Genomic DNA, 19,378 nt, shown 5'->3' with positions numbered 1-19,378 from the left:
TCGTCGAAAATGCTTGAGAAAGGCATGTTGTGCAAGAACGAGTACGGACGTGAGAAGGAGACGTCGTTACCACCATTCTTCCGGCCGAAGACGAGGTCGAGGTCGCGGCCGAGGACGAGGTCGAGGTCGAGGTCGCCGATGTCTCCTTCCTCCGGTACCGGTGGTCCTCCGTGCGGCGGTGCGGCGGATTGGTCGGCGGGAGGGGAACTGCCAGGTGATGTGACAGTTTGGGGGAGGTCGCGAGTGAGAGGAAGAAGAGGGAGCGGTGAGGCTAATTATGGCGCATGTTCCCGAAGGGACGCGGCGTCTCCGCCTCCCTTCTCCACGCGTGCAGGCTTCTGGCCGCAACGGGCCTGGCTCCGGAGAAACTGCTATTCTGGACGTTCCTCTACGGCCTGTCCCAGGGGTGCTTTAAAACCCGGTTCATGCAACAACGCAGTGGGCTGCAAACATCCAAACGGGCCGAAAATTGCTGGCCAGTTGCGAGGCAAGGGGCTGCAGGCTACCAAACGCGCCCTTTCGGTTTATCGGACTGGCGCCCTGGCCCGCCTGTCAGTGGATCTGAATTGTAATCATCTTTCTTCGGGTTAAATGTTCAAAGCCGACAGCGTCACCCGTGTTCCCCCGTGTCGAAAAAAATGGAGGTTGCGACGGCGACGGAAGCGTCTGCGCCGGCGGGGAGCGGCCGCGCGAGCTGGCAGAGCCACCCGTTCCCGTGGCTCGACCTGGCCATCTCGGAGCCCTACTACTTCCTCCACCTCCTCGCCTTCTTCTCCTACTTCGCGGCCCGCACCGCGGCGCCCTCGGCCGAGGACGACGGCGAGCTCCACGCCCGCCTCATCCGACGGGTGAGATCCCTAGGTTCCCGCACATAGATCCGGATCGTGCCATTCCCCCAGTGCTTGAACCGTTTTGGCTCATGCGGATCGGTGTTTGTGCCTGTGTTTCTGCAGGAGATCCAGGCGGTGCTCGTGTTCCTGGTGCTCTTCACGGTGAAGGTACGGTGTTTAGTAGTGTTTCTTCGTAAATGTTCCTTTGTACCGTACTGGAATTTGGCAATTACATTGGGTGGAGTGGAGTGCCGAGTTGCATGAGAAAGAGAGCTGGAAATGTACAATTTCCAGGTGGTGCGAAACATGAGCTTAGATCCATTATGTGATATGATGCTCAACAGTCGGTCGCTGTTCTGAAGGTTCACATTTGGGATCAGTTAGGCCGCAACCCACAGAGTAGGGAACAATTCCAGATTTTAGTGAACCTGAGTTGTTCTATTGTTCAGTAGGTGTAGTGATAGTGTAGAGAAATTGAATTGCCACATGTTAAAGTTCGAGAATAAAGAAATCTAGTATCCGCATGTGAAATGCAAAAAAGATTGCACTGCACTACGAGGACTTTCTTTTAATTGCAGTGTCTGCAGCTATGGTAAGTTTCTTGACAAAAAAAAAGGCAGTAGCAGTGCAGGAAACATATGAAGAATAATGGCATATGTAACATACATGGAAATAATATTGTCCAGTTGGGACACCACAGATGAGACGCAATGCCACACCACGTTGTTGATTTGGACACATGCATTTTCTGTTTTTTGGCGGAAGTGGATCATTTGTTGTGGTGAAAGATAACTCGTAGTAGTCAAGGTAACATTTGCATGATGTAGTGCGTAATAGCATATCATGCTGTTGAGGTGGTTGAATTTACACTTTGCTGTTGTTCAAATGGAAGGCACTCGATTTTTTTTTGGTTGTGTGGATTTTTTCTCAGACATGTATCACATGAACTAGCAGGTCACTTAAGATCAACTAATAATCGTAAGCTGGCTATAAGTTTTCTACAACGTGGATAATGGGAGAGGGATTACTCTTGAGCCATCAAATAGTCGAATGCATATGCACCTCCCTTATGGAAAAGTAGAAGCTCCTGAAGATGTTTCCATTTCCTATTTTCCCAATCAAACTAGGTCAGGCTTAGCAGGTTTTGAAAGAGGAAACTAACATTGCCACTGCAGACTTGTTTTCTGTTTTGAGACAATTTTCTATAAAATGAGTCATTATAGAGAGGCTCCTGAAAATTTTCTCTTTTTGCTTTGCAGATTGTGAAAGAGGAAAACTGGGAAACTTTCATTGCGGATTCATTGCTGTATGCAAAGGTGTGTTCATGTAGAATTATTTTCTTCACTTATTATTTTTATTTATTCACCTATGAAGGAGCAAAATCATGATATCTTGTTTTAGTTTATGTGTCGCAAAGTGGACTACAGGTTTAAGAAATCGTTGTTGTTCAATGCCACTGTGAATATCGTAAGGCTTCTAATGTTCCTGTTTTTCTTTGTAGGGCCTATTATTGGCAGTTACTTTTGTTATTGATTACAAGTTGTCCATCTGCTACTTACTGGCATTTGTCGGTATGCTTTTGTTTATCTTTGAGTTTTATTATTGTGCAAACATGGTCATATCTGTGTACATAAAGAGCAACGTAAAATAACTGTGGGGTTTTATATTACCACCTAACAGTTCATTGTGTGTGCTTTATAGGCATTTGGCATGTAATTCCCTTCTTATCTGAAACTCATATGGTGCTCATTATGTGGTTCACGTTTCTGGTGTATTCAAATCATATTCATGAAATGTCGCTTTCCCACTATCTATGACTGGTGTAAATATTTTGCTATTGTCCAACATAACTAGTAAGGTGTACGCATCAGTCGCTTAGGTAGATTGAAGTAAACCTTTGTATTCTTGTCCTGCACTAGTAATCCTTGTCCTGGATACATAAATCTGTCTATTTCTTAGACTGAAGCCTTGAGCAGCAAATACCCATTGGTTATACACTAAAGATGCTGGAGACATGATGTACGAAGTGCCAGACTATAAATGAGCTAATGTTCAGTAGGTGCACTTGTTGGACTGTGGAGTTAACTGGCTACATTGTGGTTGATTTATTTCTGAAAGATTACTCATCATTTCCTATCTAAGCACCAAGTATGTTATACAATGAGTGTCAACTGCAATGTAACTTTAGCCCAAGTCCTCAGCAAATTATCCCCTGCTTCTGTCACCGCATGGAGGACAATAAGGATGGTCCTTCTCCATTGGCACCATCTTCGGTAGGCAGATCGAACAACTTGCTCAGTGTTCTAGCTCATGCTTGTGAAGAAGGTTGATATTTGGCGTGGCAACACGCTCCCAGACCCATCAAGATCCTCATTGACTGGCTACTGTGGTGATGCTATTTTCAGTGTGCATTGTCATGATTAGCTTATTTGGCAGTCACTATAGTACAATATGTAGTGTATTATTTTGTTGTATGAACCATAGCGCTAGCCATAGTAGCAGACACATTGATACTGCCAATGAGGGACATCTGATATGGGACACCCTGGTTGTGGATTACCTACTTGCGCTCCTGAACTTTTATGATTTCAGTCCAGAGGCATCTTAACATTCATACTTTAGGTCCAAAATGTATTCATTTTATGTTGGAAATCTTGACACATATTGTTTTAGCATCATAGTTTGAGAAACTTCTTGGATGCAGTGTCCATGTGAATTCAGACTGTTTCAGTTTTCACCCTTTTTCACAAGTTTCCTTTTGAACTTTTCATAACCGTTGCTCATATGAATTTTCCTTCTGCAGTTATATATGCTGTAGCTCAACAACCGCCTTATGATGGTTTAGGTATGCTTGATGTTTCTATTTTAGGAATTTAAGCATGGAAAGTTATGCACAGTGTTGCACCTTGGTCTTTATACTTTCATATGTTTATGTAGTAATTCTCTGGAAGTTGAACTGTATTTCTAAAGTGTATGATATGCTTTCAGTTAGTATTTGTATGTTTCAGACCGTGAATGTACTACTTCACTTCTTGATTTAAATAAACACTAATTCATGTGTTCCATGAGCTATTATGCATGTTATAGTTGTGAAGATGGCAATACTGCCAAGTGAGATATATCTGGCATAGGACACACTAGATATAATATAAATTACGTACTTGGTAATCATCTGTAGCTAACAAGTGAAATGGCTGCTAATAGAGTTCTGAAACAATGAAACAAGAGGGAGACATTGCAAAAGTTAATTAAGTAATAGTTGAATGTGGCATTTCTATTTCCATATGTCTTGGAGACTGATAGCTAAGTGGGAAATACTAATACCCTGCTGGGCATCCAAAGTTTGTGGTGTACTGAATGGAACACTATGCTCTAGATTGAAGGCAAACCAGACTTGTCCGTTTGCACAAAGAGGCCCAATCTGAAATTTGCAGCCTGAATATTTCTAAATGTGCTGAGTTAACTGGGGATTACCAGTATTGCTAACCTGAGACAAAACGCTTGACATAAAGTTTAGCTGAATTAAAATTATTAGTTAACGCCTACTAGTTGAATATGCTATGCGTACAAATTGGTTTCTAGTTCAATAATTTGTGTTCTTACTAAGCGAGAGTACTACTCTTTCCTTATAGTACAACTGGTACATACATGCAAGTTCTACTCTAGAAAAGTGATGGTGTTGAATCATATCTGTTCTTAATTAGTAGTAGTTAAAGTAACCATCTTCCTCCTTTTCAGCAAAAATGTATTATTTCCTCATTCTCACTATAGTATTAAACATCAGTGCAGTTTTCTCTTAAGTTGGAGTTAAGATGTTTATTTTTCTAGGTCATTCAAATCATCTGACCCCGTTGCAACTGGAAACCATGCTAACTGAAGATCCAAAAACACGGTTTTGTCTGGTAATTTGATTTACATGTTTTCTCATTGTTTCCTCCATGTTATGTCACCAGCAAACTTTTGTTTCCTGCTTTGATTTTTTTTCTGAACTTCTGCAGTGCTTGTAGCAAAATATATCCCAGTTCCATTATTATGTCTGTTACTTCAGTGAGTAGGGTCGTGAGTAGGGTCGTAAGCAGAATTTTCTCATTGTTCAATTTGTTATTCTAATTTTAACAGGTTGAGTTCCGGACTTCCTTTTTAGCGAACTGTATACAAGCAAGCAGCGTTCTGCCTGAACTCTCTAACATGTAAGTGTTTTCGGGGCTTCTTACTCCCGGGCCAGGTTTATATTCGACCTTTGCAGTAATTGACACCCATTAACTAGTATGATTAGCCATTAGCTGGGTATTACTATTATGAGGGCTCCTTTGATTCGTAGGATAGAAAAAACATAGGAATAGGAAAATCATAGGGTTGAGATGTCATGTCCATTTGAATCCTATGGGAAGATGAAGTGTGTTTGATTGTAGCAAAGGAATTTTTCCATGAGGTATGACCTAATGTTTTTTTCCTATAGAATTTACATCACAAGATTCCTATAGGATTAATTCATATATGATATGTTCCTATGATTCAAACAACTTGTATAGGAAGATTTCCCATAGGATCCAAATCCTACACAATTCCTTTACAATTCCTATAAATCAAAGTAGCCCTGAGAGGTTGAATCTTAGCTGGAAGTGTGGGGTTTTGTTGTCATTTTTTTTCTTTGCAGCCTCATGTCACCTATGTTACTTAGCTTCTGGAATACATTACTACTTTACTGATTAACGAGCTAATGTTTTCCCAGTCAATCTCAGCATTATTTGTTTAATTATCTATCAAATGCTTTCTGAATTTCATTTGTTCTGAGTACAATATGGGTTGTACTTTCTATATATTGTGATGCTCAGTCTGATTATTTTATTAATCCAGATACTCGAACAAGAACATTTCTTTTGGAATAATTGATCTCGGGCATTTCCCAAATGCTGCACCAAGATTTGGAATATCCATGTTGGGTAAGTTTTTGTTTCATTTTTCTGTCAGTTATGCTCTTCTCTACTGGGTTTAGATGGCCTACATTTCAGTCTTATATAATCCATGGACTCAATATTCTTAGTCTTTCTTCCCATGAGGGTTACATTCACACAGTTAAAATTCATTACACAGATCATCTTCCCACATATATACTGTTTGACAAGGCGACTGAAGTTGCTCGGTTCCCAGAAATTGGAAATGCAACAAAAGTATTTGTGCCAAAAGTTACTAAGGTTTATTTCCCCCACTTTCTTCTTTATCTGCACTAATATGATTTTACAATACCTTTGAATTTTATCAGTTTGATCAACCCATCCTGTAACAGGAGAATCAATATACTGTGCAATTTACACAACTAGATAATTAACTGAAAACACATTACTTTTAGGCATATAAGAAAAATCAGGAGTTGACATTAAGAATTTGGACCATGCATGTTTTGTATAAAGAGCTTCGTTATTAAAGAAACTGCTTATTCCAACTGTGGAATCAAATAACCCTATGTACTAAACAGAAAAAGGAAAAGAAAAGTTGAGTGATAAGGTAGCGTGGGTGTCATTGAAATATGGCCTACCTAAAAGAAGCTGTGCTCGGCAATATGACATCAAATTTCCCTTCCGTTTTAGTTCTGACGAAACATCTGGGTGGTTATCTGGCATTGTACCTCAGTCAAAGCACCGATTAATGAGATGATAAACACCTCAACCAATGATAGAACTCCTGAAATTTTAGTTAGCTATACTGTCCTCCTCAATGGCCATATTGTGAAATTCAACTATATCAAGCGCTAATGATGAGGTACAACTATGTGGTATTGCTTTTGTGAGGGGTGTCTGATATAGTGCCAATATATTTCTTGCAGAAGCTTCTCTGCCAGCACTTTGATCTTGACAGGCGACTGATTGAATACCTATCTACCTAGTTGTAAGTTGGCCAGAGATAACTTTCACCATCCTTTCATTTCACTGTCCAGAGAACACCTGCTAATCGAATGCACCTTGTCATAGGATCCATCATATATCCCAGGTGTCTCAGAATTGAAGGTGCCAATTCAGACAAGATAAATTGACCAGACAGTTGAGTGGCAGCGATCACTTCAGGGGGTGTATACTCAAGCTTGTTTTATTCGGTGGGTTTGGTTGCACCATCCAATCCAAGGCCAGTATACTCTTGTGGCAACAAATATGTTTCACATCTCACTACAATCTGTCACTTCTTAAATTCTGGAATGTTACTGCCCCTGTAGAGATCTTGTAATGATTTTCCGACTATGCTTTGCACTGCAGTAGTGGTCAATCCAGACACGAATCGTTTCCGCAGAACAGTTGTGTCTCGGAATTTGTTCGGATCTTGGCACCTTTTCCAAGTGGTAATGGCCTGCGCGGTAGGCCTCCCTGTCTCCCCTTCAACTCCATTTTCCATGACTTGCCATGTGCCTGATGCTTTTCCCTGTGAACTGCATCTTAAATATGTGCTTAGTGCTTCTTGATAATCCTGATTCAACTTATATAAAACTCAAAGCATTGCATTTGGCCACCAGCATTATCAAGTGGAGGAAAAAGTGGGATTTTGGTGGTATTGTTAACAAAAGCTGACTGCCCAGTAAAAGAAGAGATTGGTGGTGGGATAGAATAGGTTTGCTGGGTGTTCAAAAGAAGGGGGAATGGGTTGATAAGATCACCAAATAATTATTGTTTTACAAATCTGGGTTGGCCTAAGAGGACCACGGATGGGCGATTAGCTTAGAATAACACAAAAGGTGTGCATATCCAGGCCATGACACGTAAGACCCAGGTTAGTGGTTGGTAGTGGGATAGGACAAGCTCTAGCTTTTTAGCTTTGGCAGTTATTAATATATAAATATCATTTTCATATGTTCTGCAGCAGAGTATCTCTTCTCCTTAGAGTGGGAAAGAAAACATGGAGTATCTCCTTTTTGAGTTTTGATACGAGAGAAAGTGTGGTCTTGGCAAGTGCCATGTGGACCAGTACTCAATAGTGGGTTGGCTTGCAGCTGTCAACCTGATAGCCTGCAGCCCCCCTTTCCGGTTACCTCCATTAATACGATATCATTGCTACGTGATGCAGATGTGAACTAAAATGTTGTAGTGTCGTGTAGTGTAGATTCAGTTAAATCCGCATCAATCTAGGTCCTTCTGATTGCACATTCCTGTAACTTTTTGTGAAATTGCTCAATCCATACATATAAGATAAGGAATTTGAAAATGCAAGGGTAGATGAGGAAACATTATTTGTGCTATTTGGAGCATCAACATATATCGTTCTAGGACAATAATCTGGTTTTCAACTTCCTGTGCTTCAAATTGGCTATGGTTAGACTAGAGAAATTTACCCTATATGGAATCACCTGTGCCCTTATGGAATGCAATTTTTTAGAGTCCATATTAGCTGTACATTTTTATAGGAAGATCCTGCATTCTGAGCAGGCTCCTTAAGTAGCTAAGCTACCCCTACATACTTCAGGCATCAGGAGAAAAGGCACATCTTCAAAATCTGTACAAAAAATTGTACTCATTAGGTTCTTCTCTAAATTCATGGTAGACCCACCTGGAATATGGGAACATTAGATCCATATTCTGCGTGTACCCAAAGAGCCCTGAAGTGAAGCAGAATATGTACAACTAAGCTGATCTTTATGAAAATTCTGCAAAATTTGTAGGTTTTGAATATGTAGCCCCATTTTTTCACTGGGAAGCTACAGGCCCAAGTGTTTTGATCTGGGTCTGAAACCATGAGAAGAGGCAAAAGAGATGTCTCCTGAATGAACTCTGTCCGTACTGAAAGTCTGGAACCAAAAGCAAACAGTAACATGCCGCCCAGCAAAGCAAGCAGTAGAAAAGAAGCGGTAAAAGAAGCATGGGAAAGAAAGGGAAACCCTGGCCGGATTTCTGGTTTTTTACCAGACGCCGTGGCGTTGCTGACACCGAATCTCCATGGGGAGGATCGAAGTCCAAGATGCGCAACTCTGCCTTTAATCGGGCTCCAATTGCCGAGGAAAATCCGCTTTCTCTTCGGATCTTCTGCGTTTGCACACCTGCACGACCCGACCCGTTAGTGTATTTCAATCTCACTCTGACTCTTCGTCATGCCATTCGAAAATCAAACTCTGCCTCCCCTCACTACAGGAATGGCGGTTGTAAACCCTCGGCGTAGCCGTAATAGGCCGTCGGCGAAGGCTACATCGAGGGCAGTCCTTGTTGTAGTTCCTCGGCAGAGCCACGTGGGCCATCGGTGTAGACCCTGCCCTCGGTGTAACCCCTATATGCCGATGGTGACCGTCAGCGTCTAGACCCTCGACCCAGGCCACGCCGTTCGTTAACTTCAACTGTTTTTTTTTTAAATTCAATTTTTTTAATCTCTCACATGGATCACTTTAACTCTAACTACACTTAATTTTAGGTCAAATTACACTCATGGTCAAACTTCCTCACACTACTTCAGCTGTAGCACGCTTAATATTTTCGTTCCTTCCGGTTAAGCTTTCACGAAAAAAAAGAAACATTGTTGATAATACTACTATAGCAATCCTTTTAACCCTTAGCACTGTGATATCGCAACTCTTTATTATTTTGATTTTTAAAAATTATTTAAATAAACATTAATGGTTAAGTAAAAGTAATATTTATGCAAGATGCAATTATTAATTTAACTTTTAAAATAAATATAAAATCCCGAATTTGTGACAAAAACTAAATTTTCCTCCATTTGGAATTCTGAGAATCTAAAAATATACCAACTGGGTAAGTCCCGGTGAATTCAGATGTAACTTTTTGAGACGATCATTTTGATAGGTTATTTATTTTTTCCCAAAGATAATGCCATTTTACGAAGAAATAAACTGTTTTTGAAAAAAAAAAACTGAAATTCAAATTTGTTATGCCGACGGGCGTAGCTCTAACACCATGACAACGCCGTCATGGCCTGAATTTGGAGGAGTGTGTGTCCCGGCCTACGACGAGGGTAGCCGTCGGCATAGCTTTGCCTACGCGAGGGCGTCATGTCGACGACTCTCTTGGCGGGCTAGCCTGGGCAGGCCATACGCCGATGGCCCCAGCTTTTGGCCGTCGGCATATCAACAACCGTCGGCGCCTTGTGCCATTCGTAGTGTCTCCAATCTCTAGAAAAATTCTCTGGTTTCGTTCAGCCACTTTCACTGTTTCAGCTTTCTGCTTCCAAAATTTGTCACTGTAGTATGGAAAAAAGAGTAGTTTGGAGTAAACCCCAAAAATGCATATTCAATATGAACAAACAATTCCAGTTAGCAAAAATGAATGAATGTTCTGATTTCTAGCTAGTTGATGAGTTTGAGTGCTTCTGTAGAACAGAGATCAGGGAAGGGATTGCGCCTTGCGCGCGTGTGCAAGAGGGCCATATTATTTAGGCGAATTTACGCAAATCCACGAGGAATATCCGTGGCTGATTTCGGGGATCGAGAGCTCACGCCCTGAGTCAGGGGGAATGTCTCTTGAGTGCAGCGCTTGCAAGCAGAAAAATATTAAAAGGAGGGCTGAAAAAAGATAAAGGAAAAGGGATTCCTTTAACCACTGCTGCTAATTTTTAGTTTTCTTCTCTGAGTGTGTGATGCGCAAAGGAAAAAAGATGCAGCTTGTATTCTACCGATAGAGGAAAAACTAAATAAAGGAAAAGATAAATTAAAGCTTCGAATCTGCTAAAGCATGTGCAGCAGAAAGCTCTTCGATTATCTGCGTAAACTAGTATCTGGCACATCGTTACGCTAAGCCTTGCATCATACTGACTCTTAACTGGGCATTTTCCATTCACCATGATCAGTGCAATAGCCCTCACTAATTCCGAATAAATCCTGAGTGAAAAAGGTTCATAGAGACGTGAAATTTTTAATCAAATCATATGCGAGTTTTGAACTGTTTCCACGAAATTCTTACACATTTCGCCTGAAGTTCGTGAATTGCGAATCAATTTACTGTTGTTGGTGGGAGTGAGAGGGATACGAATTTCAACTTTTGCAAAAATGCATGCCGGAATTGGGTTGGAGGGGGTCTGCACGGAACTTTCCTTTTCCAAAATTAATAGCACGCGCGCGCGGTTGGTCCGATCGAGTTCCTTAATTTTTGCTTCTTCTTTAAAGAAGATCGAAGAGCCAGGGCGACACACAGCTCGTAGACCCAAAAAGCACGGGCCTCCTTGTGCTTGCCGATGCCCGGCCATTAGAGGAAAGAAACCGACCGGCACCGGCGCTCCGGCCATGGACTCTCGTCCCCTCCCACCTTCCCCATGCTAGCCCACATGCTGCTGCTCTCTTCTTCTTCACTCTACTCCACTCCACTCCACTTGCTGGCGCCGGAATTCTTGACAGTCAGCTGAGACTAGGTTGGTTGGGGAGGAGCGATAGGTAGATACGTGTACTGTGTACCATGGTGACGGCGAGGGAGGCCAGGGAGGCCAGGGAGGCGGCGATGGACCCTAGCAAGTATGTGCGGTACACGCCGGAGCAGGTGGAGGCGCTGGAGCGGCTCTACTACGAGTGCCCCAAGCCGAGCTCGCTGCGGCGGCAGCAGCTCGTCAGGGAGTGCGCTGTGCTGGCCAACGTCGATCCCAAGCAGATCAAGGTCTGGTTCCAGAACCGGCGGTGCCGGGAGAAGCAGCGCAAGGAGTCGGGGCGGCTCCAGTCGCTCAACCGCAAGCTCACGGCCATGAACAAGCTGCTCATGGAGGAGAACGACCGCCTACAGAAGCAGGTCTCGCACCTCGTCTACGAGAACGGCTACTACCGCCAGCAGACGCACAGCGTACGTTCTTCTTCTTCTTCTTTGATTGCTTCTCCTCCGACGAGGTCCATGATGCATGAGTTCCCTGCAACTGCTAGCTGACACGAGCTTTCCTCCCCTTCTTTCGTTGCCGTTGCAGGCGGGGCTGGCGACCACGGACACGAGCTGCGAGTCGGTCGTCACCAGCGGCCAGCAGAACGTCGTCGTGGCGGCGCCGCAGCAACAGCCTCCGCCGCGCGACGCGAGCCCTGCTGGGTACGTATGCCTGCCTGCCTGTCGTCATCTTTTCTTGTTTTCAGTTTTTGGCATGTTCTTTTTGCTCTAGTTGTCCTACAGCTAGGTAGTTTGTGTGCGAGATGTAGAGCATGGTTTTTCAGCACTGTTTACTGCAGGTTGATGTCTATCGCCGAGGAGACTTTGACGGAGTTTCTGTCCAAGGCCACTGGAACCGCCGTCGAGTGGGTCCAAATGCCTGGGATGAAGGTCCGTTTCCTCTGAATTCCACTAGTTTCCTGCTTCTGAATTGTTAACTTCTTGCATGGTTAATGTGCTCAACCTATCTTGTCATGGTCATCGATCTGCAGCCTGGTCCGGATTCCATTGGAATCATTGCCATCTCGCATGGTTGCGCGGGTGTCGCTGCGCGAGCTTGCGGCCTCGTAGGCATGGAGCCTGCCAAAGTAAGCTCCTTGCTTTTACTTTTCTACATGTCCTTCTCATTTCTGATTTTGAGAAACTCAAAGAGCATGTTCCTGGTGTTGATCTCTGCCAACTCAGGTCGCCGACATTCTCAAGGATCGGCCACTGTGGATGCGTGATTGCCGGTCTATGGAGGTAGTGAACGTGCTACCTGCAGGCAGCAATGGCACGATTGAGCTTCTCTACATGCAGGTAAGAACTGCTTCGTTAACTGTACTATGACACCTCTTCGATGATGCCGTATCATGAACTTGAGATTTGTTTCATCTCTAGCTCTACGCTCCAACGACACTAGCGCCTGCTCGTGACTTCTGGTTGATGCGGTACACGTCTATTCTTGACGATGGAAGTCTAGTGGTGAGTTGCTAATCACCAAATATTCGTGCCCAGTTAGTTTCATAGCATGTTTATGTGTCAGCTACTTGACTGTCTCTTGCTCTGAAGGTCTGTGAAAGATCACTCAGTAGCAAGCAAGGAGGCCCAAGCATGCCCCTTGTCCAGCCATTTATTAGGGGTGAGATGCTTCCCAGTGGGTTCTTGATCCGTCCGAGTGATGGTGGAGGTAGTGTGATTCACATCGTTGACCATTTGGATCTGGAGGTAATAACAATTAAGTACAAAACGAAAAATTGCTTCGCCTTATAGTTCATCTATCACAAAAACATTAAGCTACTTTGTGCTCATATTACAGCCTTGGAGCGTGCCTGAAGTTGTAAGACCACTGTATGAATCGTCACCCATTATTGCCCAGAAGATGTCGATGGCGGTAAAGTAACATGAACTATACTCTCTTTTTTATGTCCGTGATGATTATAAATCTTTAGGCATAAACATTATCTTTTGAAATAATTCAATTTTATAAATACAGGCGCTGCGCTATCTCAGGCAGGTAGTTCAAGTAGATACTAATTCTGTAATCACTGGATGGGGCAGACAGCCTGCAGCCTTACGGGCTCTGAGTCAAAAGCTCACAAGGTTGGGCTCTCAAACAGCAAAAACAAATTGCTTTTCATTAATCTGTTGCCGTCAAGAGTGTAATTGATTTCACACGTTTTTCAGAGGTTTCAACGAAACTCTTAGTGGACTTGCTGATGATGGATGGTCTGTAATTGAGAGCGATGGCGTAGATGATGTTTCTATCTCTGTTAATACATCGCCGAGTAAAGTGATAGGTTGCAACGCAGCATTCAGTGATGGTCTACCCATAGTTAGTACTGGTGTTCTTTGTGCAAAGGCGTCAATGCTGCTGCAGGTTAGTTTCATGACAGCCAATTTTTTTTTTCCTGAACAAGTTTTCTGATTTTAACATCGATTCTTGTAATGCCTGTAGGATGTCTCCCCGCCATCTCTCCTGCGGTTTCTGCGGGAGCACCGATCACAGTGGGCTGACAGCAGTTTAGATGCATTCTTTGCTTCGGCGCTAAAACCCAATTTCTGCAATTTGCCTATGTCTCATCTTGGGGGATTTAGTGGTCAGGTCATACTTCCTTTAGCACACACGTTTGACCCTGAAGAAGTAAGTTGCTGTTCTTCTGTAAATTTAATAAAAATATCTGCACCATAATGTCCTCTTGTTTGATGTTGTAAATACACAATTTCTTATTTTCAGTTCTTGGAGGTTATCAAGATAGGAAATGCCAGTAACTATCAAGATGCAGTCATGAATCGCGACCTTTTCCTGTTGCAGGTAACTTTTGCTTGCTAGTTCCATTTTTTCATAAGTTAATGTCACCACCGAACCGAACCAGATAACCCGATGCACATAGTTCTATCATATTTGTCAACTGAGCTTTGGGAAAATTATTTATCTCCTTTGTATAACTTGTGCACTGGATTGAAATGGCAGATGTACAATGGAGTAGACGAGAACACGATAGGCACTTGTTCAGAGCTTATCTTTGCACCCATAGATGCATCTTTCAGTGATGATTCTCCTCTGCTGCCTTCTGGTTTTCGCATCATTCCGATTGATTCTCCTCTTGTAAGTATATATTTCCACCCAAACATGACATACATTTTTCAACTTGAATCTGTGGAAGAAGTATACTTAATCCTCTAAGGCTGCATATGTTTAACAGGACACATCTAGCCCGAACTGCACATTGGACCTTGCATCCACCCTTGAGGCTGGAACACCCAGAAGCAGGATAACTGGTGGTACCGGTGTTAACTCGAAGGCTGTGATGACAATTGCATTTCAGTTTGCCTTCGAGAGCCACCTGCAAGACAGCGTTGCGGCCATGGCACGTCAGTACATGCGCAGCATCATCTCGTCGGTGCAAAGGATAGCGCTGGCGCTGTCTTCCTCGCACCTTGTGTCTCACGGCAGCGGCCGTCTCCTCCCACCTGTTACTCAGGAGGCAGAGACACTCTCCAGATGGATTATTCAGAGCTACAGGTTTGTGGTGGTGTAGCACTACAGTGCGTTTGGTTAATTTTTGCTTGAGTACTGATGGTGCTGGCTTGTGCAGATTTCACTTTGGGGCTGAGCTCATTAAATCCTCAGATGCTAACAGTGGCGAATCGGTGCTTCAAGCCCTTTGGCATCATAGCACCGCTATACTATGCTGCTCTCTGAAGGTATGTTTCAGGGTTTAGTCTTAACATTTTCAGCATGTATATGTTATCGTCTGTTGACCGGCTCTACTGTGGTCCTACGTACATCTATGCAGGCCATGCCAGCGCTGACGTTCGCGAACCAGTCCGGGCTGGACATGCTGGAGACGACTCTGGCAGCGCTCCAGGACACCACCCTGGAGAAAGTCCTGGACGACCAAGGGACGAAGAACCTCGTGTGCGCCGACCTGATCGCCAACGTCATGGAGCAAGGCTTCGCGTGCGTCCAGGGTGGGACGTGTGTGTCGAGTCAGGGCAGGCCGGCGTCGTACGATAAGGTGGTGGCGTGGAAGGTCCTCGATGACGCCAGCGGCGCCACCCACTGCATCTGCTTCGCGTTCCTCGGCTGGTCTTTCGTTTCATAGATCCTTGTTGTTGTTGCTGCTGCTGCTGCTTCTGCTATTGCTAGGCCTCGCACCACATGTTCCTGTGATGTAGTGACATGTTATGGAAGCCGGTGCTGCGGACTGCAGAAGATGACGATATATTTCTTGCTTTTTTTTTTGCTGGAGTTCATGCTTCGTGCATCTTGTTTTCCTAAGCTGTACAAACCTTTTCTCGCTACCAAGATTCCTACGCTCCTGGAACCACCTGACGAAACTTCTGTCGTACCTTTCGTACTTGTGAGAATGAGAGACGTGAAGGAAAACAAAGTTTACACACCTTTTCTGTTCCTAGAGATAGTACTGAATTGATTCATCTCCTGAACTACTGAAACATGTGTTTTACATGGTCCGGACAGTCCCTTCCGAGCCAAGTTGATTCGGAACCTTCGATCGAGCAGGGACTTAGCAGATTTTCTATCCTAGTCTTATCATAGATTGTTTTGTTAGGTCCAGAACCTTCAAGATTTTTCGCCTCCACTACTATCGAACTCATTGCTTCTCCTTTTTCTTGAACAAAAAAAAAAAAAAATTCAACTAGCATCATTTTACAGGAGAGGGGTGTGAATGGGTTCACACTAGACATGGATAGAACATCTCTACCAGGACAAAGACCTGTATCTGAAGACAGGCACCTAACAGCTAGGGACCTAGTCTGAATTTTGCATGCTAGTTTTGCCTGATGATGTGCCTTTACATTGAAGCATCTGTTGGTATGAGATATCCTACTGCCACGGAAAGCTGATGATGTTTGAATAGCTGCAAGGATAGGTCTAATGACCCAATGACCCGAGTCCTTAAAAATGGATGACGCCGTTGCTGCTGAAGCCAAGATAGAGCAATCTGTGTAGAATCTTGGTTCATGTATGTGAAGACATTCAGCTAGCACGGTAGCTAGAAGCAGCCCAAACGCTTCAGCCTGGAGTAGAGAAGACGCTGGTGGTGACAAGGCCCAGAAGCAGTCCAAGGCCCTGGAGGCGGCGGCGCCTGCGGCCGACCACCTCTGCAGGGTTGAAGATGAGTAGAGAAGTCGTCCGGGTGGCGCTGGCGAGGAGGGTGGATCGGAGGCACAGGGGCCTGATCTGAACCTTCTTGGGCCAGATCTGGGTTTCCCACATTGGTATGGTGGTGTCTATGGGGCGAAAGCTTGGGTGCGTTATGGCGGCATCTCGATGTCGTCCCTCTATTGGGAGCATTGCGTTTTGGAGACACGGCCCGCTGTTTCTCGTCGCGCCCCTCCGGTGCTTGTCGTTGTCCAAGCTTGATCATCCGTGGCACTATGTACGACATAGCTGGGGAGTCCTAGACGATTCCTTTTTGTCGGGACCGCCCAAGTCCCACCATCTTCTACTTTTGTGGTGTGTCAACAAGGAGAGTTCAGTTGGAGGTGTTGATCTTCGGATGTGACCGGAGTTGTTCAAGACGTGGCTTTGATGTTCTGCTGCTTTGGATAGGCTCTTTCGTGTCGTAGTTGTAGTCTCGGTCATGGCTGTCTTCGGACTAGCCGGTATAGAGTAAAGTGGAGTTCGTACTACGCTCAGTTGTTCGCAACGAGTTGTAGTCTTGTATTCAAGCTTCTATAAAGATATGGTACGTCTTCGGCGTACCCTCTAAAAAAGTGACAAGGCCCACATATGTAGTTGTTGGCAGTGTTGAATGCTTCCAGTTTGGATGATGATGTCAATGCCTGCTGGAGCTGATTGGTCGTTCTCTTCGTTTTTCCAAGCCGCCCGCAGATAACATTACCTACAAGTAAAGAAGGATCTTGTTGTGGCACCTGTAGCTGGCTAGCTGAGCGAGTTAAGCGTTGTTCCTGGGGTTCACCATCTCATCAAGCTTAGAGGCCTGCATGATTGCATTAGAAAACACCTGAGAGGGTTTACAAAATTTTCTACAAAATTTAGCATCATTTTTTGCCTTCCACAAACACCACAAGAAGGTGTATAAACTAGTAGTATTGACAAGGGGACGAGCAGAAGCAAGAAGAGCTTGAATTATCTCAGGAACAGAGTGATGAGTAGCAGCAAAGATCCATGTTTTGATAAACCAAAGAGAGGAGAACCATGCAGCTTTTGAAAATGGACATATAAAAATCATGTGCATTTCATCCTCTATGCTACCACATCTAGCACAGTCTTCATCCATGTGTTCGGAGAACTTACTTGCATGCTTAGCAGTTGGAAGTGCTCAGGGCAGAAGCCTACAGGCGAAAGTCTGGGCTCTTGGAGCCATAAGTTTTTCTATCCATAGAAGGTGAACAATCTGCGGAGGAACTGCTTTCGGTCTCTAATTTGCCGCAGCATAAGGTTATCAAAGCAGTGCTTGTAGGCACTTTTCGAGGAGCAATCACCTGCGGGGGTTAGTTTCCAAACTAGAACTAGATCCTTCATTTTTAAGTTTTTTATAGTCTATGATTCAACCAATCTATCTAAAGCAGACCGCATATAGATCAGTAAGCCAATCTGATCGGCAATGCCCGTGACTACCATCAGAATAACTGGGAGGACTATTGTTTCCTTCACCAGGTGCTCAACATTTGTCACCACCGGTAGTGAAGCCAGCACTAGTTCCCGCGGTAAGCTTCTCAGTTCTCGCCGGATGAGTGGCATCAGGGACCCATGATGGAAATAGCTCTATAATCTAAAGAAAGTAAGGCTCGGATACCATCTCACTGTTAAGCTTCATGCACTAGCTCTATAATCTATTTGTACACGTCAACACCCTCTCTCACGTGTGACGGGAAGACGAGAAGACAAGTCAACACGTGTAGAGAGGCAAAGAGGCAGCGCCGGAACCACACGGCAAGAGGCTGCGAGAAGGGGGAGATAATTTTTAGAATAAATTATGAAAGCTAGGATTTAAACTCGAAACCTGGGGCTCTGGTACCATGTTAAGGTTCATACACTAGCCACTTGAATCAAAAGTCCGAACTGATGGAAAGAGCTAGGCAATCTACTTGTACACGTCAACACTCACAATCAACAACATAAGCAAAAGCTGGCCTATAGTTCTTATCAGGAAAAAGCAAAAACCCGAGACCACCAGGTTATATTATAGAATGCAGATGGACCGCTATTGGCAAGGACAGCCTATTAGTTCACATATAATTAGTAACGACTTGATATAAAAAAAAATGAAACCGTGGCTAGGAGGAACTAGACACTTTTTTGATATAGTAGAAGCGGGACTTGGCGTGACAATTCCGAAATTCGTTCCTGACAGGAATCGAACTCCGATCGTTGGGGTGCGCCACTGCGACCCCAACCACTGGACTAAGCCCACGTCGTCATAGTTGTTTCCAATCATCATATACTCGGGATATCATTCATATATTATTATCACTCCAAGCTCTGTCACTTCCTGGACTGTTCTAGATGTCATCTTCTTCCTCTCTCTCTCCTTGGAGGATGGAAATCGTTTCAAAAGGCTCACCTCCCTGGCTGGTAAGCTGAATCCCCCTTCTCTTTCCGCTCTGACTTAATCGGTTGTGAAGGAGGGCTGGTGTGGGGCTGAGTCAGGCGTCCAAACTCGGCTTGATTCATGTCTCGCATGATAGGAGGATCTCGACCAGGAACGGCGATCTCCTCTCTCCTTTTATTTACTTTGCTGGGATATAATTAAGGATGATTTCATGGTTGTAATTGAACACTTGAATAATCACTCACTAAATTTACATAAAATTAACAAGGCCATGCCCTTACTTGACTCCCAAGCAAGCCGAAATATCCCCCATATCATAATACTAGTGACAACGACGTAATAAGTTTTGTGCTGCTTCAGATTAGAATGTATTTTAACTCCCATAATAATAATAGTGATAAAGAAGTAATAAGTTTTGTGTGTACTTTTTCGATAATGGACACTTTATTACTCATAAGAAGCATTACACACCTGGCATCTGCATAGATAGCATGATACAGCCGTAAACATCCAGCCATTACAAACCAACTAAAAAAGAAAAATTTCAACAAAAAGTTCAACAACGCAAAAATAACACGACTTAGACGAAGGAGGGCCAATCCAGAGATAACGATGCCATTCATGTTGGAAAAAATATCCCTCGCCGTATCCTCCAACCGCATAGGCACCTCCATAAAGAGGTATCCATGTTCCACACGTT

At 43.9% G+C, this 19,378-nt stretch overlaps 2 protein-coding genes across 3 annotated transcripts; both read left to right on the top strand.

The window, feature by feature from the left end:
* The first annotated feature begins 591 nt into the window (after nucleotides 1-591).
* Nucleotides 592-7,201, top strand: LOC127341820 (uncharacterized). 2 transcript variants are annotated; one of them, XM_051367752.2, is made up of 11 exons: nucleotides 596-848; nucleotides 954-998; nucleotides 2,090-2,146; nucleotides 2,332-2,401; nucleotides 3,634-3,675; nucleotides 4,659-4,732; nucleotides 4,950-5,020; nucleotides 5,688-5,773; nucleotides 5,925-6,025; nucleotides 6,655-6,716; nucleotides 6,800-7,114. In XM_051367752.2, exons 1-10 carry the CDS (start codon nucleotides 639-641, stop codon nucleotides 6,712-6,714), a joined length of 816 nt encoding a protein of 271 aa, XP_051223712.1. In that variant the 5' UTR covers nucleotides 596-638; the 3' UTR covers nucleotides 6,715-6,716; nucleotides 6,800-7,114. The 2 variants fall into 2 exon arrangements, with proteins under 2 accessions (XP_071684104.1, XP_051223712.1); XM_071828003.1 differs by lacking the exon at nucleotides 5,925-6,025 and having other exon boundaries at nucleotides 592-848; nucleotides 6,800-7,201.
* A 2,605-nt stretch (nucleotides 7,202-9,806) lies between these two features.
* Nucleotides 9,807-15,484, top strand: LOC127341819 (homeobox-leucine zipper protein HOX29). Its single transcript, XM_051367750.2, has 16 exons — nucleotides 9,807-11,581; nucleotides 11,700-11,815; nucleotides 11,953-12,043; nucleotides 12,145-12,240; nucleotides 12,338-12,451; nucleotides 12,533-12,616; nucleotides 12,704-12,859; nucleotides 12,951-13,025; nucleotides 13,128-13,234; nucleotides 13,319-13,511; nucleotides 13,590-13,775; nucleotides 13,869-13,946; nucleotides 14,106-14,240; nucleotides 14,338-14,657; nucleotides 14,731-14,839; nucleotides 14,932-15,484. Exons 1-16 carry the CDS (start codon nucleotides 11,207-11,209, stop codon nucleotides 15,238-15,240), a joined length of 2,544 nt encoding a protein of 847 aa, XP_051223710.1. The 5' UTR covers nucleotides 9,807-11,206; the 3' UTR covers nucleotides 15,241-15,484.
* The last annotated feature ends 3,894 nt before the right edge of the window (nucleotides 15,485-19,378 follow it).

Source organism: Lolium perenne, chromosome 3 (genome assembly GCF_019359855.2).
Source record: "Lolium perenne isolate Kyuss_39 chromosome 3, Kyuss_2.0, whole genome shotgun sequence".
Taxonomy (NCBI): domain Eukaryota; kingdom Viridiplantae; phylum Streptophyta; class Magnoliopsida; order Poales; family Poaceae; genus Lolium; species Lolium perenne.
The sequence above is the reverse complement of the archived record's forward strand: the minus strand, read 5'-3'. Positions and strand labels throughout refer to the sequence as shown.